This window comes from Podarcis muralis, chromosome 1 (assembly GCF_964188315.1).
Source record: "Podarcis muralis chromosome 1, rPodMur119.hap1.1, whole genome shotgun sequence".
In the NCBI taxonomy this organism is placed as follows: domain Eukaryota; kingdom Metazoa; phylum Chordata; class Lepidosauria; order Squamata; family Lacertidae; genus Podarcis; species Podarcis muralis.
In genome coordinates, this window is record NC_135655.1 from 34,223,620 (window position 1) to 34,240,957 (window position 17,338).

The 17,338-nt window shown below is 43.4% G+C and overlaps 1 protein-coding gene across 1 annotated transcript; it reads left to right on the forward strand.

Moving 5' to 3' along the window:
- The first annotated feature begins 1,300 nt into the window (after positions 1-1,300).
- On the forward strand, positions 1,301-6,358 carry SPTSSA (serine palmitoyltransferase small subunit A). The gene is made up of 2 exons (XM_028720966.2): positions 1,301-1,493; positions 5,167-6,358. The coding sequence occupies exons 1-2, from the start codon at positions 1,391-1,393 to the stop codon at positions 5,268-5,270; spliced, it is 207 nt and encodes a 68-aa protein (XP_028576799.1). The 5' UTR covers positions 1,301-1,390; the 3' UTR covers positions 5,271-6,358.
- The last annotated feature ends 10,980 nt before the right edge of the window (positions 6,359-17,338 follow it).

Below are 17,338 nucleotides of genomic sequence, written 5' to 3' on the forward strand. Positions count from 1 at the left end.
AAGACTGCCTTCTCTAACATCAAAAAGCTGAACACCTTCCTAAAAGCGGCATCCGTATATCAAGTAAAAACAATCACAGATGTGTTTTTGGTTTCTTACCTATCAAACTCTTGTCATTTAAGTCCTTTTCTATAGGCTGTGTAAAAACTATAATTTAAACACCTTTGAATGTGTTATAAAATGCAGATTAGTTGGTAGAATTTATTGCTGAAATGCTATTGTAAAAAAAAAAAATATTGCAGCTTTCCCTGGAATAAATAACATGTAGAAGTGATAGAAGTATTACCGTCTTTTAGGTTCCAGGTGAAAACTTTTATTCTTGACTGTATACTTCAGCTGTATGTTTATTTCGGCTGTGATTGAGTTAGTGCAGCCTCTTTTATTTATTTCATAAAAATTATACACTGTTTGATTGTAACAAGCCCTCAAAGTAGTTTACAAAAAGATAAAAACAACAGAGTCAAGAAAAAAATTGCAATATTTTAAAACATAACAAAAAGTTAAACTACTAAAACATTAAAATTCACCTCAGCTTTCTAAGGATCTATCTGTTCATTGAATACTTTGCTTTACGATCTTTTGTGAACTGCCTTGGAAATTAGTAATTTGAAGGTTTTAATAGATTTTGGAATTGCGTTATCCATAGTTTGGAAGGTGGAGCAAGCTTATTTCCTCCTACTCCATTGGACCAAAACCAATGGATTCAAGTGAGAAGAAAAGCAATTCCAACTAAACACCAGGAAGAACTCTCTGACAGTAAGAGCTGTTTGACATTGGAAGAGACTCCCAAGAGAGGTGGTGGACCTTCCTTCCTTGGAGATTTTTAAGCAGAGGTTGGGGGGGCCACCTGTCATGTATGATCTGGTTGAGATTCCTGCCTTGTCAGAGGTTGGGACCGGATGACCCTTGGCATCCCTTCCAATTCTTCTAAGATTCCATGACATAGGTGGGCTATTGGCCTAATCCAGGAGGCTCTGGGAGAAGTTCCGAGCCTCGCAGCTCCATGAAAGTTGCGCAAGTTTGCGGAGTCGAAGCCTCAAGCGCAACAGGCGCTTTCTTTCCCCGCGCTCCGACGCAACCCTGCCTCAGAAGCAGGCCTCATGCTTAGGTAAGGCGAGGGGCGCTATTGCAAAAGGCAGCTGCAAGCGGCGGCCTCAAGGGCGGCGAATCGGCGGAGGCGGAACTTTGCATAGGTCGCCCCGGGCGGGTGGCTTAGGCCCGGCCTGGTGGGGCGGGCCGAGGAGCGACTGAGCCAATCGGCGGAGGAAGCTGGGCTTCCCTGCCTCTTGGCCGCCTCCCCTCGGCCGCCTTTCCGCCTCTCCTTCGGAGCGGGTGCGTCTCTCTCTCCGGGCGGCGCACTCTGACGCGCGGAGGCGCTGCTGCCGGCGAGATGGCGCTGAGCTCGGCCTGGAAGCAGATGTCGTGGCTCTATTACCAGTACCTGCTGGTCACCGCGCTCTACATGCTGGAGCCTTGGGAACGGACGGTGTTCAGTATCCTTTCTGGGGCGGCTGAAGGGGGAGCCGTGAGGGGAAAGGGCGCCGCCGCCGCCGCCGGGAAAGTTCGCGGTGAACTGGGTGCGGCGCGGGCTGGGCAGGGCGCCGGCGGGAGGGGAAGGTAAAGGACGCCCCGGGGGAGGGAACGGCCTCCTGGCTTCGGCCGAGAGGGAAGGCCGCTGGGCGCCCGAGGGCGCCCGAGGTGCGCAGCTAGCCGGGAGGGACTTGGGCCTGAGGGCATAGTTGTCGGAGCCGTCCTGCACAGTTCAGGTTGGCGGGAATAAATGTATGTCTATTTATGGGAATGTCGGCCAGGCCTGTTCCTTCCTGGGTGGAAGGTCGTGGCAATCAATCATTCCATCTCCCTCTCTCGCTCCTCTTTCTCTCCGCCCTACCCTCGCAGCTCCCCATTTGCCCCCTTTCGGTGCACTTTTTACTTCGCCGTTGCTCTGGGGTTTTGTTTTATTTTTTTGCAGGCTTCTGCTGCTGCAGCCAACAAGTGACTGCTGACGTCTTTTTCACCAAGCTCTGCTTAGGATGGATTCATCTAAGGCTCGGCGTTTTGCATTGTGTACTTGCGGTTTTGCGGCTGTTTTAAAGGAGTTGTGCGAGTTTCACCTAAAATGAGGGAGAAAAGGCAGTTCTGGTCAACGGATCCTTGGGATCCGCCTTAGCCAGGTGTGCTCTGGAGAAATGAGGACTTAAGTAACTGAAGTGGTTCTGCACGACCCCTTAAATTTGTCAGTGACTTGAGTGAAGGGATTTAAACAGAGTGGGTTGGGTTGTTGGTTGTTTTTTTTGGAAGGGAAGAGGCTTCATGTAGCTTGGGGTGCTGTGTTAAACCTCTTTGGGGAGCTGTTTAGAAGGTGGTGTTAGGTCACTGGGTGGATGGCTGTTTATGTAACTGGCTTGGGACTATAAAGCATTTGGGTCTGGGCAATTGTGTTTCAGAGCTAGGGAAACAAGATATGCTGCTTGTGAATGGATTTGAGGGTGGTTTATCACATAAGTGTGGTAGGCAATTGGGGCTGTAGGATCATGGTTTCCTGTATGAGTTTCATTTCAAAGGGAGGTTGAGAATTTGTTGTGAAGAAAAGCTGTTGTCTTTCATGATAACTTTCTGATTAACTCTAGTGGGAGGGAAAAGAACTTCCTAGTTGTTCTGGGGTGTGTTGAGGGTGAATAGGACTTGGAAGGCAAAAGGTGAAGGAGTGATGGAGCTTTCCAACATCACACCATTCCAGCTACATATTTGTGCTTATCGTTTGTTGCTTTCCTTTTTTTACTAACAAATTTTCAAATGGTCCATTAGTTCAAATAAGAGATGATCATTTACCACTAATTTCAGTTATGAAAGTATACAGTATTCTGTATAAAATGTTAGATATACAGTCTAGGCTCACTAGCCAATTTCCTATGTGAAATATTAACACTAGTTTTGGTCTACAGACTACTTTGCCATTGGCATTAACCCAGCATAGTCTTCATTTTTAAAAGACTCTTGTGCTTTCATCAGCTGGCTTTGCTGGAAGGTGAATACCGCATGACTTTGGCTCTTTAACCTCAGAGTTCCCTCAAACCTGTTGACCCTTACGGTCATTATTTTGCTAATGGTGGTATTCTTCTGTTATTTTACTGGCTTACTTTATCATACTGATTGATAATATATCTGCAAAAATAACCATGATATGATTTTGTTGTTGTTTAGTCGTGTCCGACTCTTCGTGACCCCATGGACCAGAGCACGCCAGGCACTCCTGTCTTCCACCGCCTCCCGCAGTTTGGTCAGGCTCATGTTTGTAGCTTCGAGAACACTATCCAACCATCTCATCCTCTGTCGTCCCCTTCTCCTTGTGCCCTCCATCTTTCCCAACATCAGGGTCTTTTCCAGGGAGTCTTCTCTTCTCATGAGGTGGCCAAAGTATTGGAGCCTCAACTTCACGATCTGTCCTTCCAGTGAACACTCAGGTCTGATTTCCTTAAGAATGGATGTGTTTGATCTTCTTGCAGTCCATGGGACTCTCAAGAGTCTCCTCCAGCACCATAATTCAAAAGCATCAATTCTTCAGCGGTCAGCCTTCTTTATGGTCCAGCTTTATGGTCCAGCCTTCTTTATGGTCCATGATATGATATATACATACTATTCTGCTGTTGGTGCATAAGTTACCCAGACAAAAGTGAAACGGTTGTGTGCAACTCACATGTCCACATGGTGCATTGCTGGACAAGCCATTTTTGGTCATAAAGAAAAGTTACAGCTTGCTTCTGGTAATTGGCAAATGAGGAGACTCACTATATTGTCAATGTTTACTCTTTGGAATTAGTGTATTGATCAGCAACTGGTGGTTGTCCCAGATCAAATTTGGTGTCTTGATAAGTGACACCTGCTCCCCATTCCAGATGCTAAATCTCCTCCTTTTCTTTCCCAAGTGGCTTGGAGGGCCCTGTAGTGAAGAGCTGTCCTTCTTGTTCATATCTCCCCCCTTTCCTGAAGTCGGCATGGGTGGGGATAGGAAAAGCGGTTCCTTCCATTGTGTTTGTGTGCACACCTTGATCATCTTCTGTCCTTTGTGAAATACGTTTTAGCTGCCAATGTGACATACCGGTAACTCCTCTATCTACTTGCAGAACTCACCCATGAGTTATGTTAATGCTTCATTCAGTTCCTTTCATGAAGGAACTTGCATACTGACTAAGCTATTATGTACTGGATTCCGAACACTCTGCACTATTAATATTATTATTTTCAGGAATCCCCCCCCCCTATTTACATGGGTTAAGTTCTGGGCCCTCGCATGTGTAAGTGAAATTGTGTAAAGTGGGGAACACCCTCTAAAGACCCTTTGAACTCCCTCTCTGCTACTGTCTCTTCAATCCATACCAAAAATACTGTATCCAAAAATTTCCACAACTAGAATTGAAGCTCTGGGGCCAGCAGGAGGACACGTGGGAAAGCAGCTTCTGCTGTGGCACTAGGCCCCACACCAGCTGTTAGGTGGTCTCTTTGGGGCTTCCTCTGTTCTCACTGATGTCCTCTTTGGGCTCCGGAGAGTATCTCTTCGCGAGCCACAAAGACTCTCTACCTATCTCTCACCGTTTCTGGGTTTGAATTGAATTATTTATTTACTTCCCACACCACACATATATGCAGTTGCATGTGAGTCAGTTGTGTGGGGGGTGGGAGCCTGTATTAAATTTGTACACTGCCCTTAATCAGTAGCTCTTAGGACAGTTCACAAGATAAATGTAACTTTTGTTACATTGGCCCCCAGGGATTTTGAACTTAGGCCTTGTACCAACTTGAGTTCTCCCTGACAGTTGGTTTGTTCAGCCTCTTAAGTGGTGCAAAAGGAAAAGCAACTGATGAGAAATAGAAATATATATTGTGTAATTTCCTCTATTGCTAGTAGTAAGCAAATCAGGTTTTGTATATTTTTGGCCTAACTTTCAGTGTGACCTTCTGAAGAAGTCCAGAGCAGCACTCTTAATTAGTATAGTCTTCGTTACTACGCTGTTGCGCTGAGTTGCTGCCAGTTAATATTCTGTATTAGTTCAGTTGTCTATGTACAAGACTTAAATGTTCGTATGGCTTGAGACCTGGCTTTATAGCATTCTTGCAGTGTGGTTTTAATACATTGTCAATATGTGGTTTTCCTTTACTGCCATTCAGATTCCATGTTAGTATCAATCCTTGGAATGGCACTTTACACTGGTTATGTTTTCATGCCTCAGCATATTATGGCAATATTGCACTATTTTGAAATTGTGCAATGATGAAGAATGTATCAAGCAGTGACCAGTCAGAAGCTGAAGAACTGACCATCTACAATTAAGGAGTTCTACAGATGACGAGACAAGCAAGACGTGATTGTGTACACAGCTGATAGTCGCCACTAAGGGATGCAGTATGCCCTAGGTTTTGGTGGCATTTTCTTTCTTAACAAAAAATTCCTTGTATAGCAATTTGTCTATTAACATTGTGATTGTTTGTACCTTTGATATCAGTATTTTCTTAACTTTGTGACAGTCTCAGTATTACACTGTGAAAGCTTTTCTTACTGTAACTTTGAGTGCATTTTACCTTCTATTTTTAATCAAAAATCATCTTATTAAATGGGGCTTAGAGCTTTTGCTATTGTATGGGTTATATGTGCAACTGGGTATATTTCTAGCTAACATTTTGTAAGAAAAAATGTTTAGATTCATATGGAGATGTGGATATATTCATGGAATCCTACAAAACCTTGTTTGTAAGACCTAACTCAGGTGCTTTAACTGCTATCTGGACTGTTCAACAGAATACTTAGGTATCATTCTATTTTGCTTTAGGAATAAATGGAAATGTTTTGTTCCATTTGGAGAAGAATAAGACCACTTGGCACTGCATGTATGGAACACTACTTTGTAAGGGGAAAGTGCGGGACCCAACTCCTGTCTGACCATAAAACCTTAATTTAATTTTACGCATGTCATCTGGAGTTTTGTGATAACATCTTAAAGCTGCTATTATAGCATCTAACTGTACTATACTTTTGTTTGTTTATTTCCCAAGGAGCATATTTTAATATAGACTGAGTTCAAAGACCATGTCTATGGCAGTTGGCTATAATATAATCATGTCTGTATTGTGAACCCTGTATTGTAACTGTTGTTCAAACACCCTTGAATACTTAGACCAAATGACCAAAATATAATGTTTGATGTAGACTTGAGTTTAAAACCACAGCAATAAGGAGCTGTCTACTAGGCTGAAGTCTTGTCTTAGTTTTTATAGCTTTTTCAGATTTCTATTCTGAAATGTAAGATGGCAGTTTTTAAGGTGTGGGTTCTTTTTTTTCCCCAAAATAAAAGCTGAAAGCAGAGTTGATGCCTAATGTGGTGGTACTTTAATTTTAGGGGGCTGTATTGCAGGATGCAGAACCTTTGGGTGTTTACATGTGGCTGATCTCCAGCTCCTACCAGCCTTAGCCAGCATGGTTGGGGGGTGGGGTGGGGGTGAGAGTTTTAATCCAGTAACTTCTGGAGGGACAGAGGCTCCCCATCTGCGCTGTATTGCTGTACTGGATAATACTCCTTCAACAATGTTCTAGAAAGGAGAAAGACCAGCAGCTGTGCATGGGAATACTGAGCTGCTGCCAAAGTCTCCCTTGCCTGGGTTGCTTCTCCAGTGGTAGCAGAAGTGGTGGGGTGCCTGGGGGTGCTGCCTCTTGCATTTCCACTACCTGAGGCCCATTTCATAGGTGGGCCGGCTCTGCCTACCATTAAACTCAAGGTGGGGGTATTGAGGTGAATTCATATAATATTAAGCAAGGGAGCTTTCAGAAGTTTAAGCAAAGTCTATTGGCCCTACATTGCACTCTTGAGTAATTCAATGCAGTGAGTGGAGAATGCAGAGTTTCACATAAAGAGTAACTTCAAAGAGCTTCACATCCTACAAGACCCTATCGCCCTTCAACACAGTCTTCAATTTCTCTCATAATGAAGCTTCAAAGTGTCCTCTGAATGTTCACTATTCTAATCAAAACTGGTTTTGTAGCCCATCTTACCCCTGCTGTACCAGTCATGTTTTAAACATCTTGATTAAGTTAAGACATCAAACGGACAATTTCCAAAGCCCCCCTCCTAGCTGCTGAATGAGGAAATGGTATCCTTTGTGAAATACAAAAAGAGGAAAGTGTCCTCCACTTCAGCCACTGTAGGTGTAAAGTCTAGAATTATTTGTGAAATGAAGGCTCATGCTATTTTAAGACCACAGTCCTGTGCACAACTTGCGTGGGACTAAATCCTTTTGAACCTAGGGAGGCTTACTTCCAAGTTTAGAAGTGAATCTTATCATTAGAAGTCTTATCATTGAAAGCTATCTGATTTCCTGCCTGAAGCCTGTATGTGCAGGAGTCTCTGTTTTAGGCTGAAGAGATGATTAAGGGGAGACATGATAGTGGGCTTAAAATTCCCATTCTGAAGTCTTGTGCTCTCTTGCTCTAGTCTCCAGAGGGCAGGTCTAGAAAAATATGTGGAAATGGCAAAACCACCTAAATATAAGACTGGTTTTACAGTGGAACAAACAACCGTGTCAGGAGGTGGTGGGTTCTCATTCACTAGAGGTATTTTAGTAGAGGCTGGAGGCCTCCTGCATTGCAGATCTGCAACTGAGCAGGGAGATGAGAGATACATCACCACCCCAAGGCTCTATGGTTTTATGTCTTAAAGATGGATTTCTGTATGAGAGCTGCCACCAACTGGAAATCTCAGGGGACATGAAGTTGGTCCACAGCATGTCCATATTGAGTTGTGTGTGTGTGTGTGGGGGGGTGCAATAAGAGATCTCAAACATGGGCATATATAATGCTAGGTGTGGGGGATAAAGAGTATTTACTATGTAGAAAGCCTCAGACATACAGATTTGAGGAAAGGTCACGAAAGCACCACACTTAAAACAGCACTACCACTAATTTTTAATCTTTGTTTCCCCTATTGAGCAATTGAAATGAGGTGGATAGAAGTGTCTCAGGGCTATTGGACAATTGCTAATAGGAAATGACAAGACACACAAGATAACCCCCTTTTGCCTCCAGCTCAAAAGTCACCTCTGTTGAGGAAGCTATGTTAGAACCTTGGGGACTGCTTGGGGACTGAGGGAAGAGGAATGCTCTCAAACTAGTTCCGGTGATTGAAAGAGGTGGTCAAGTAGCCAAGGTGTATCTGCTTTCTTCCCACACAAAAACTTTATGGTGCTCAGACAGGTTGGTTTGGGTAAGCACAATGTACAAATGTGAAGCTCTCATTTTAATGCATTTTAAACATGTATAACCTGACAAAAAGAAAACATCAAAAGAGACTTAAAATCAGACGTAAACACAATTGCATGCAATGCAAAAATAATATAATCAAAACAGCTGAGTGGGTTGAAAAACTAAAGACAGTGGATTAAAAAACTAAAAAAAGAATGTAACAAGCAACCCATTTAGTGCTCTTATCTCACCGATAGCCCTAAACAACCTTGAGATCTTCAGATGAAGGGTGGTATATAAATCTATTAGTATATTAGTACCCCACCCATCTGACTGGGTTGCCCCAGCCACACTGGGTGGCTTCCAACATATAAAAGCATAATAAAATATTGCTCATTAAAAAGCTTCCCTATACAGGGCTGCCTTCAGATGAGATAACATGGCGTCTTCCAGATGCTTTGGTGCTTCAACTCCCAACAACCCTCTCAGCTCCAAACAGCAGAGCAAGCGGTCAGGGCTGATCAAAGTGGTCCAACGATACCTGGACAGCCACAGTTTTACAACAACAAAAGGGTCTAACTGATGGTTTTTATGCTGCCCCTAGTACCTCACTTCAGCACTTGCTGCCCATGGCACTAGTTTTGCTTGTTTTGAAGATTTCTAGCCCTCATGTCATTGTATGAGATTGCAGGATGGATCACAACAATTCAAAACCTAAGAAGCACAAGAGAGAATACAGAGCTTGTGGTGCAGTGCTAACAGCAGAAAGAGACAAGGAGCTGCAGCCAACTCTGCATGTGCAGATTTCCCCTCCTGCACCAGGGCTTCCCCTTCCTCTCTCCCGGCATACCCTCAACATCTACACTAGAGGGTCTTCCAACCCCCCTGGAGCAGATTTTGAGGGTGCTCAGGGGAGACGCAGAGGTGCTTGTGCAGGCGCAAGTGCTGCACCAGCAGAACAATATATGACCTGAGATTTTCTTCATCCCCATGTGTATGTAGAGTACTGCTGAGGCTAATGGAACCCCATGTTGGTAAAAAGCTTGGAACAGGGATGGTGGACCTGTGGGCCCTCCAGATGTTGTTGAACTCCAACTGAAGAAAAACGTGGTGGTTGTGGGTCTGCTTTGGTAAGTTCAGTCCATCTAGCCCAGGCATGTTTTGGGACTACAATTCCCATCATCCCTGACCACTGGCCCTGCTAGCTAGGTATGATGGGAGTTGTAGTTCCAAAAGAGCTGGAGGGACAAGTTTGGCCATGCCTGATCTAGCCCAATATTGCCTACTGTGAATGACAACTGTTCTCAGAGGGGGGGTTTCTAGCCTTGCTTCCTGAGAATCCTTGAAAGTGGAAATGTTAAGGACTGAACCAAGGGCCCTGTATCAGAAAGCGTTTAATATTTGGTGTCATATTCTGTTTTTCTCTGTGTTGGAAGCCACTCAGAGTGGCTGGGGCAACCCTGCCAGATGGGCAGGGTATTATTACTTTTACTACTATTACTATTACTGTTGTGAGGGTGTGTTCCATTACTGAGTCAGGTCCTCTTTTCGCTCCCACACCTGCCTTCCCCAACTGGGACAGAGCAGCCAGGACTTCCTTCATTGCAAGTGTCCTTCTGGCATTAAGTTCCTTGTCTCACCTTTGCTTCTGGATGACATTCTTCTTGCATCTCCTCCTCTTGCCTCATCCAGATCCCCCGCAAGTTGTCTGTAACCTTTCTGACCTTTCAAAATAACATCTCCTTTGATGCTCAGCACTCAATCTTTGACTTCCTTTAGTTTAAATCAAATACTTTGGCCAAATCCCCTGCAGCTCACAAACCCCAAAATAGGAGTCCTCAGGGGGGAAGTATTTGCTGGGATTAAACGATCCAATTTGTAGGGCTGCCTGCTGGTATCCTATCACCTCTTTCCTTCAAATATACCTTTTACCCACATGTTGTCTGAATTCTGGAAGCACTGCTGTCATATTCTTCTAATCATTCAGCAGTGGGCAGCTCTATCATTCTGTCATTGCTGGAATCTAATTCATTAGAGTTGAGAACAACATTGTGTCATTTAGGCTTCCTATATCCACTGCCCCATGTCAGGTAATTAGGATTATTCCTAAAACGTGCTTTTCGGTATCTAGTCCAATCAAATGGTAAATGATCAGATATGTGTAGATTCTCCAAAAGACAAGTCACCTGTGACAGTCCTTGCGCCAACATTTCCATTGTGGGTTATGTCACACAAGCAGCTAAACCAATTTACAGGCCGCAGAGTTTGTTCAATCAAGACTGCTTTGCTGTCACCTTTTAGAATTAGATACTCCCTTTTGGAATTTTATCTGCTTCTTGTACATTACAAATGGAGACCCGTAAATAGTTGCAGATCTCCTTCCCCCCATTCCTAGAATCTAGTTGCACATACACATTATATGCAGGTTCTGCTATCTGCTCATTATGCGAAAATCCACTTGTCCGAACATAAGAAATTTGCAAAAGTGTATATAAGTCAAAGTTGCATACAAAAATGTGCATATTACGATAAATTTGCACTAAAATGCTGCTGATTTATCTTTTTAGGACTTTTAAAAATGCAAACTGATGTGGCAATGTGGAGAACTGAACATAAAATGGGAAAAAGGAGGAACAGAGAAAGTGAAATTGACAGATTGCCATCCCTACAACTGACATGCAAATGGGTGTCGCCTGGGAGAAAGTTCTCACATTGAAGAGTAATGATCCTGCACAGCATATGCCCTAACAAACAGCATTATTAGTTTGAAAGCACCAATCAGCTGTATAAAAAGCCTGTATGAAAGGAGAGGTTAATTCCAGGCACCTCCTCCTCTTCCCTAAGAGGTGATCAGCAGCACTAATAATCTGTTTGGCAGTTAGCATCTCACCTGCAGCACTGTACACAAAGCCTGCTGCTGCAGATATGTACCGTATCTCTGAATTAGAGCCATTATACAGAGTCCTCATTTGGAAAACCCTGTTGTAAGGTCAGGTAAGGGTAAGCTGCCTCTAGTACAGTGGAGCATAGTTAACCCTGCACCTTTTTTGAATGAAAAATGGAATGCTCATTCAACGCCTGCTGGCAAGATTAGTATCTTCTCCCTGCGGTACCTCCTCATTAAGTTCTGGTTGACTTCCAGGGCTTGTTGAGCGACAGTGGCTGAAGAAGGCCAGGTAACATGTGGGTGCAGCTAAGCATGTGAATCTTAATTAGAACTGCAGTTTGATTTGGAACTAGGAAAGCATCAAGAACAGTCATTGCCTGACTTATGAAAGGCTGAGGATGGTTGAAGCCTGTGTCACTCTCTTGCCATTATTGATAAATCAATTGCCACCCCAAATCAGCCAACTAGGCCTTCATTTCCCATCCACATTTTCCAGGGAGCTTAACTTGATCACATTCATAAAGAAGTTATCACAGGGTATTTTTAGCCATTAGGGTTTTTCTGTGTGGCCATTTTGGACTGTGTACACCAGAGGTCAGCAAACTTTTTCATCAGGGGGCCAGTCCACTATCCTTCAGACCTTGTGGGGAGCCAGACTATATTTTTTTTTTTTTGGGGGGGGGGAATGAACGAATTCCTATGCCCCACAAATAACCCAGAGGTGCATTTTAAATAAAAGCACACATTCTACTCATGTAAAAACATGCTGATTACTGGACCGTCCGCGGGCCGGATTTAGAAGGCAATTGGGCCACATCCAGCCCCCGGGCCTTAGATTGCCTACCCCTGCTGTACACCTTACTGCTTATTCAGGCTCCAGTGTGCCACTGATGCTTTTATCTTCTAGTTTTTTTGAGAAATACTCCTGCTTGATGTGTTTCCACTCAGATCAGCTTCAAATTGATTTCAAAATTCAAGCTGCGGTTAAGCTGGTGTAACTGAAATATTGAAATAATTGAAATACTTTATTGTCACTTGTACAACTTGTACACATCAGGATTTGAACCCTGGCCCCCTAGATTGTAGTCCAGCAACTCTAACCCCTACACCACACTGGATATCACAACAGGGACTTGAAACACAACGGGCAGAAATGACCTTGCTGCATTTTAAGTCCCTAATATGTACATAGCCTAAGGTATGAGTTTTACCTTTGACATTGATGAAAAGCATCAAGTGTTGAAATATCAGGACTGTAATGTTAGTCCTCCTCGGAGTAAACTGAGTGAAAATAATAATAATAATAATAATAATAATAATAATAATAATAATAATAATAATAATTTTATTATTTATACGCCACCCATCTGGCTAGGTTTCCTCAGCCACTCTGGGTGGCTTCCAGCAGAATATAAAAACATAATAAAATAGTGGACATTATTTAAGGTCCATTAATCTGAGTGGGTCTACATTGTGTATAACCTATACGTTGTGTGTAAACCAAAGTTTGCTGTGCACTTTTTTAAAACAGATATAAAGGAGCTCACACATTATGATCAGTATCTGCTCCCACTGAATGCCCAAATAATTTTGTCCTAATGCAACAGATGTCTTTGTCTTGAGCACAATCTGTCCTGACCCACAACATTTCACGGATGTTCCTCCTCCTCCTCACTTCACTTCTTCTAAACATCATTTGTTCTTAGATCAAAGCCTGAATTTTTGCCCTTGTGCGACAGCTCAGGCTTTTCCAGACAACATCCTCCTCCACAGCAGGCTGCTCTAATAGCTGGGAGGCAGAGAAATCCGAGGAAGCCTTCAGAAGAACAAGGCTGTTTCAGGACCGGAGGCATAGCTCACCTACCCTCCCTGTGTAGATGGGTTTGGTGCTTTACAATATTGCCACTTCAGCCCTTAAAAACAAGAGCACTGCACACTCACTTTATTAATCTGGAGGCGACGGCACAATAATAACATATCACATACAGTAATAATATATGCCTGCCTGCTGAATAATAAACTGCTTCCAAAACACCAACTGTTGCAGAATGCAGGTACTCATTAATCAAGAGGAACATTTCTAGTCTGGGTCTAGCACCACAACTTTGGCTTTCGGAGCGAAGCTGTGCTGGAAGAACAAATACCACCACCTGCTGAGGTCTGAGGCTCATTCAGACTTTGCCAGAAGCATCTGACAACCATTCTCCCCTGTAGTCTTTCCCAGCAGCACTTTCTCCCTTGCTGCTCCTGGCTGCGCACTCTCCCCCACCTTTAAAAACAAAGCAACAACTGCTGAGACAAGGCCAGGCTATGAAGGGCAGCAGTGGTTAAATCTATTCCATGATGTGGCTGGCCAAGCTATTCACAAAACATTATAATTTCTCATTGCACCTCCAAGGAGCTCAAGGTGGTGTCCATAGGTCTCTCTTCTCTAATTTTACCCCAGCAGCTAAACGGTGACAGTTTAGGCTGAGTGACTGGCCCAAGGTCACCCATGCAGCTCTGTGGCTAAATGGGAATTGGAACCTGGATGTCTTGAGTCCTAATCTAACGATAGGGTGGTCACTTTGCATTTGAAACCCCCCCCCACAGTTCTTCATATGCTGTATAAATGTGTATCATTTATACAATGGTACCTCGGGTTACATACGCTTCAGGTTACAGACTCCGCTAACCCAGAAATAGTACCTCGGGTTAAGAAGTTTGCTTCAGGATGAGAACAGAAATTGTGCTCTGGTGGTGCGGCAGCAGCAGGAGGCCCCATTAGCTAAAGTGGTTAAGAACGGACCTCCAGAACGAATGAAGTTCTTAACCCGAGGTACCACTGTATGTACATCATTTGGGTCCAGCTGTGGGTAGGCCCAGGGAGGCCCACCACAGGAATATTTAGGGGGACAGGAATATTTGGGGGGCCCTTGGCCCCTCGGCTCCTCCCAATAGCAGGTTCCCAATAGCACTTGCATTATGGACATTGTATGAAGACTAGGATCGGCCCATGTGATACTTAGTGCATGTTCAAAGCCAACAGGCTGTGAATTTTGTTAGTGTTCATTTCAGAGGTACACATGATTTCTATGACAAATGGTAGAAGACAACACTTATGTGGACACATATGAAACCTCTGAGATGCAATTGGTCCTCTATTTATCAGCTTCTGACCCCTTTGCCTGTTGTTTTGCCGTTGGGTTATCTGCTGTGATATCAGAGCAGTAGGGTTTTGTAGGCAGATGTGTATTTCTTGCTGCCATGGGCTTAACAGCCCTGAAATTCCACAGAGACTGGGCAACTGAGTGCCAAGGAGAGCTTGAGAGCTCTTCCAAGTTCCATAACAACTTTTATTGATTGAAACACCATCGCTCTCAAAGGAAACCTTATGGTTTCACATCTTCTTTGCCATATAATTTTGGAGCCTTTTAACAGAATGGAGAGATGATGCTTGCTGCTTACATATGTGATGTTATTCTTGCAGACAACACTAGATGACACTATGTTGTCAGTTATATCAGCAAATCACACCCTATGTGTAATACTTTCTCTTTGCATCGTTTAACATTCAGTTGCATGTAAGAACATAAGGGACCTGAAGCTGGATCAGGCCAAAAACCCATCTAGTCCATCATTCTGTTCTCACAGCGACCAACCAGATGCTCACTGGAACCCCTCAAGCAGAACCTGATTTTCCTTTAAGTTATCATCACCATCATTATTAATTTAAAAAACCCAACAACCCTCGCCCTTGATCACTTCTGTATAGCATGGTTCATCAGGAGCACTGTTTGAAAACAAATATTCAGCTGTGAGTTTCTGTCCAACATATTTTGCAATCAAGGATGTGCCAGAGTTAGTGCACTTTTAAAATTCACAGTCTTTGGGCAAGACTTTAATTCCCCCCCCCTGCCACAGACAGTATGTTTTAACTATTCTGGCCCCCTTTTGTGTCCCTTTCTAATGTATGGTATATATTTTATTAGGACTTCTATTAAAGTGGTTTAAAATAGTCATCTAAAGGAGTTTGACCCTCCCAATATTACCTCTCTTATTTTTAAGCAATCTTCCTGTTCTTAATTAATGCCATTCTCTGAAAATAAATATGACTGGATTTATTCAGACATGACTTTGGACCTTTCCCTGCTTTGCCCAGGCCACTTAGACCAATTAGCTTACATCATATATGTGATGGGTTATTTGTTTTGCTGGGAATAAAATAGCCCAAATAGTTAAATGGTGCTTAAAGGTATTATGGCTATATTCAGGAGGAAAGTGGAGTTGAGAGGCATGGTGGAATCCAATGTGTTCTCCAAATGAACCAGACAAATCAGCAGGGGAAAATAACAAGAGATAACAGGAGGCTGCTGTTAGTTTTTCATCTCTAGGGAAATGTTTGCAAAATCGCAATGACAACAAGAAGAGAACTTGAAGCCACGGCTGTGTACATACTCCTGTTTACTTTGCATCCAGTTTGATCCCACCACTGGTTTGGGAAGCGGTGTGCACACATTAGCCCAAATCTGTATCTGCGCTGTTGTTTCTTATAAAATGCTGTGTTTTGATGTATTTCCCACCTCAAGCCAGCGTCAATCTGAATTGAGGGGGACAGGGAGATCTTGCTGTGTTTTAAAGCTTCTATTGCCTACACACACAGCCTATATTTCAGTTTCTGCGTCTTTTTTGAATTATATTTAATATTTTGGGGACTAACTACAATTCTATGCATGTCTACTTAGAAGTAAGTTCCGCTGAGTTGAATGGTACTTTACCCAGTGACCTGGGTGTAAGTCCCATGTATAAGATTGCACAGTAAATAGCACTGAAAATGGTTTTCCCCACTAGTGACTTGTTTTCCAGGTAACTATGGGACACACCACACACCTCTTTAATGCAATTCACATGTTTGGAGATGAGTAGGAGAAAGGGGGGGGCAAAAGGGATGAATTATGAAGAAGTAAAGAGGAAAATAATTTCATGAGGTAATGGATGAGCTCTGTCCGGAAGATTAATCAAGGCAGTTGCAAGAGAGTGCCAAAAGCATAACTGAAGTAGAACTAAATATCTGATTGTAATTAAAACTTTAGCCTTCTAATGGCTCCATGAAAGATATTTTAATAAACGTGAAATGCACTTTCTAAATGGCACGCTAACTTTTAATGACTTGGGTGTTTTGTTTGATTAGTAACCTGGACTGTTAAATTAAAGCCAACTGCAAGTGCATGATAAAATATTGATGGTTTCAGGCAAATGAATTGGGGGAGTTATGCTTGACAGATTTTTTGGTATCATTAAGGATTTTAACTGGTGGAAAATATATATTCCTGGTGCTTAAAGATAGTTAAAGAGGATCTAGCCATTTATATGCCCTCGTTTTAATTTTACAGTAATAATGGAGGGGGGATCTGAATTATTCACAGATGGCTGGTCAAGAGGGGTCACTTAATTTAAAAAGTGTTAGTTTAATTACACCTGTTTCTCATTTCCAGCATAGATAATTAAATATTCAGAGGTATTTGGTTATTTCTGTTTCTTAAGAATGCCTGCAGCTTTTGGGGGGAATTTCCTCTTCATAAGATGTGTATATATGGCAGAAAAAAACTATTGTTTCTAGGTAAAGCTAGTTACGGGGAGATAATTGAATCAGAAACATATTGTTGTACACCACCACAACCTCCGAGCAGTGTGAGATTCCAAGGGTTCCATGCACTTACCCAGGATTTGTGTTTCCTTTTGGGAATGAGGTCTGCGGGTACATGGTCATAGCTGGGTCTGGGCTTACTGGCAAAAGCTTGAAAAATGGGTGGAGTTTCCACCTGTCTTGCAGAGATTGCCTTCTAACAGGGTATACCCAGCAGGCTCAGGTTGTGATGGGGTGACCAAAGGAAGAAAAACCTTCATAGGAAGCGCCTGTGCCAAAGCCTGATTCCATTCTTGGTTCCTTAAAAGGTAATGGGACCCCTGACCATTAGGTCCAGTCGTGACCGACTCTGGGGTTGCGGCGCTCATCTCGCTTTATTGGCCAAGGGAGCTGGCGTGCAGCTTCCGGGTCATGTGACCAGCATGACTAAACCGCTTCTGGTGAACCAGAGCAGCACACGGAAACGCCGTTTACCTTCCCACTGGAGTGGTACCTATTAATCTACTTGCACTTGACGTGCTTTCGAACTGCTGGGTTGGCAGGAGCAGGGACCGAGCAATGGGAGCTCACTCCGTCGTGGGGATTCGAACCGCCGGCC

What these genes read in the sequence shown, in the direction of transcription:
- SPTSSA (XM_028720966.2), top strand. Translation starts at nt 1,391, where the DNA reads ATGGCGCTGAGCTCGGCCTGGAAGCAGATGTCGTGGCTCTATTACCAG. An exon ending in TTGGGAACGGACGGTGTTCA is followed by an intron (nt 1,494 to 5,166) that starts GTATCCTTTCTG and finishes ACTGCCATTCAG; the next exon opens with ATTCCATGTTAGTATCAATC.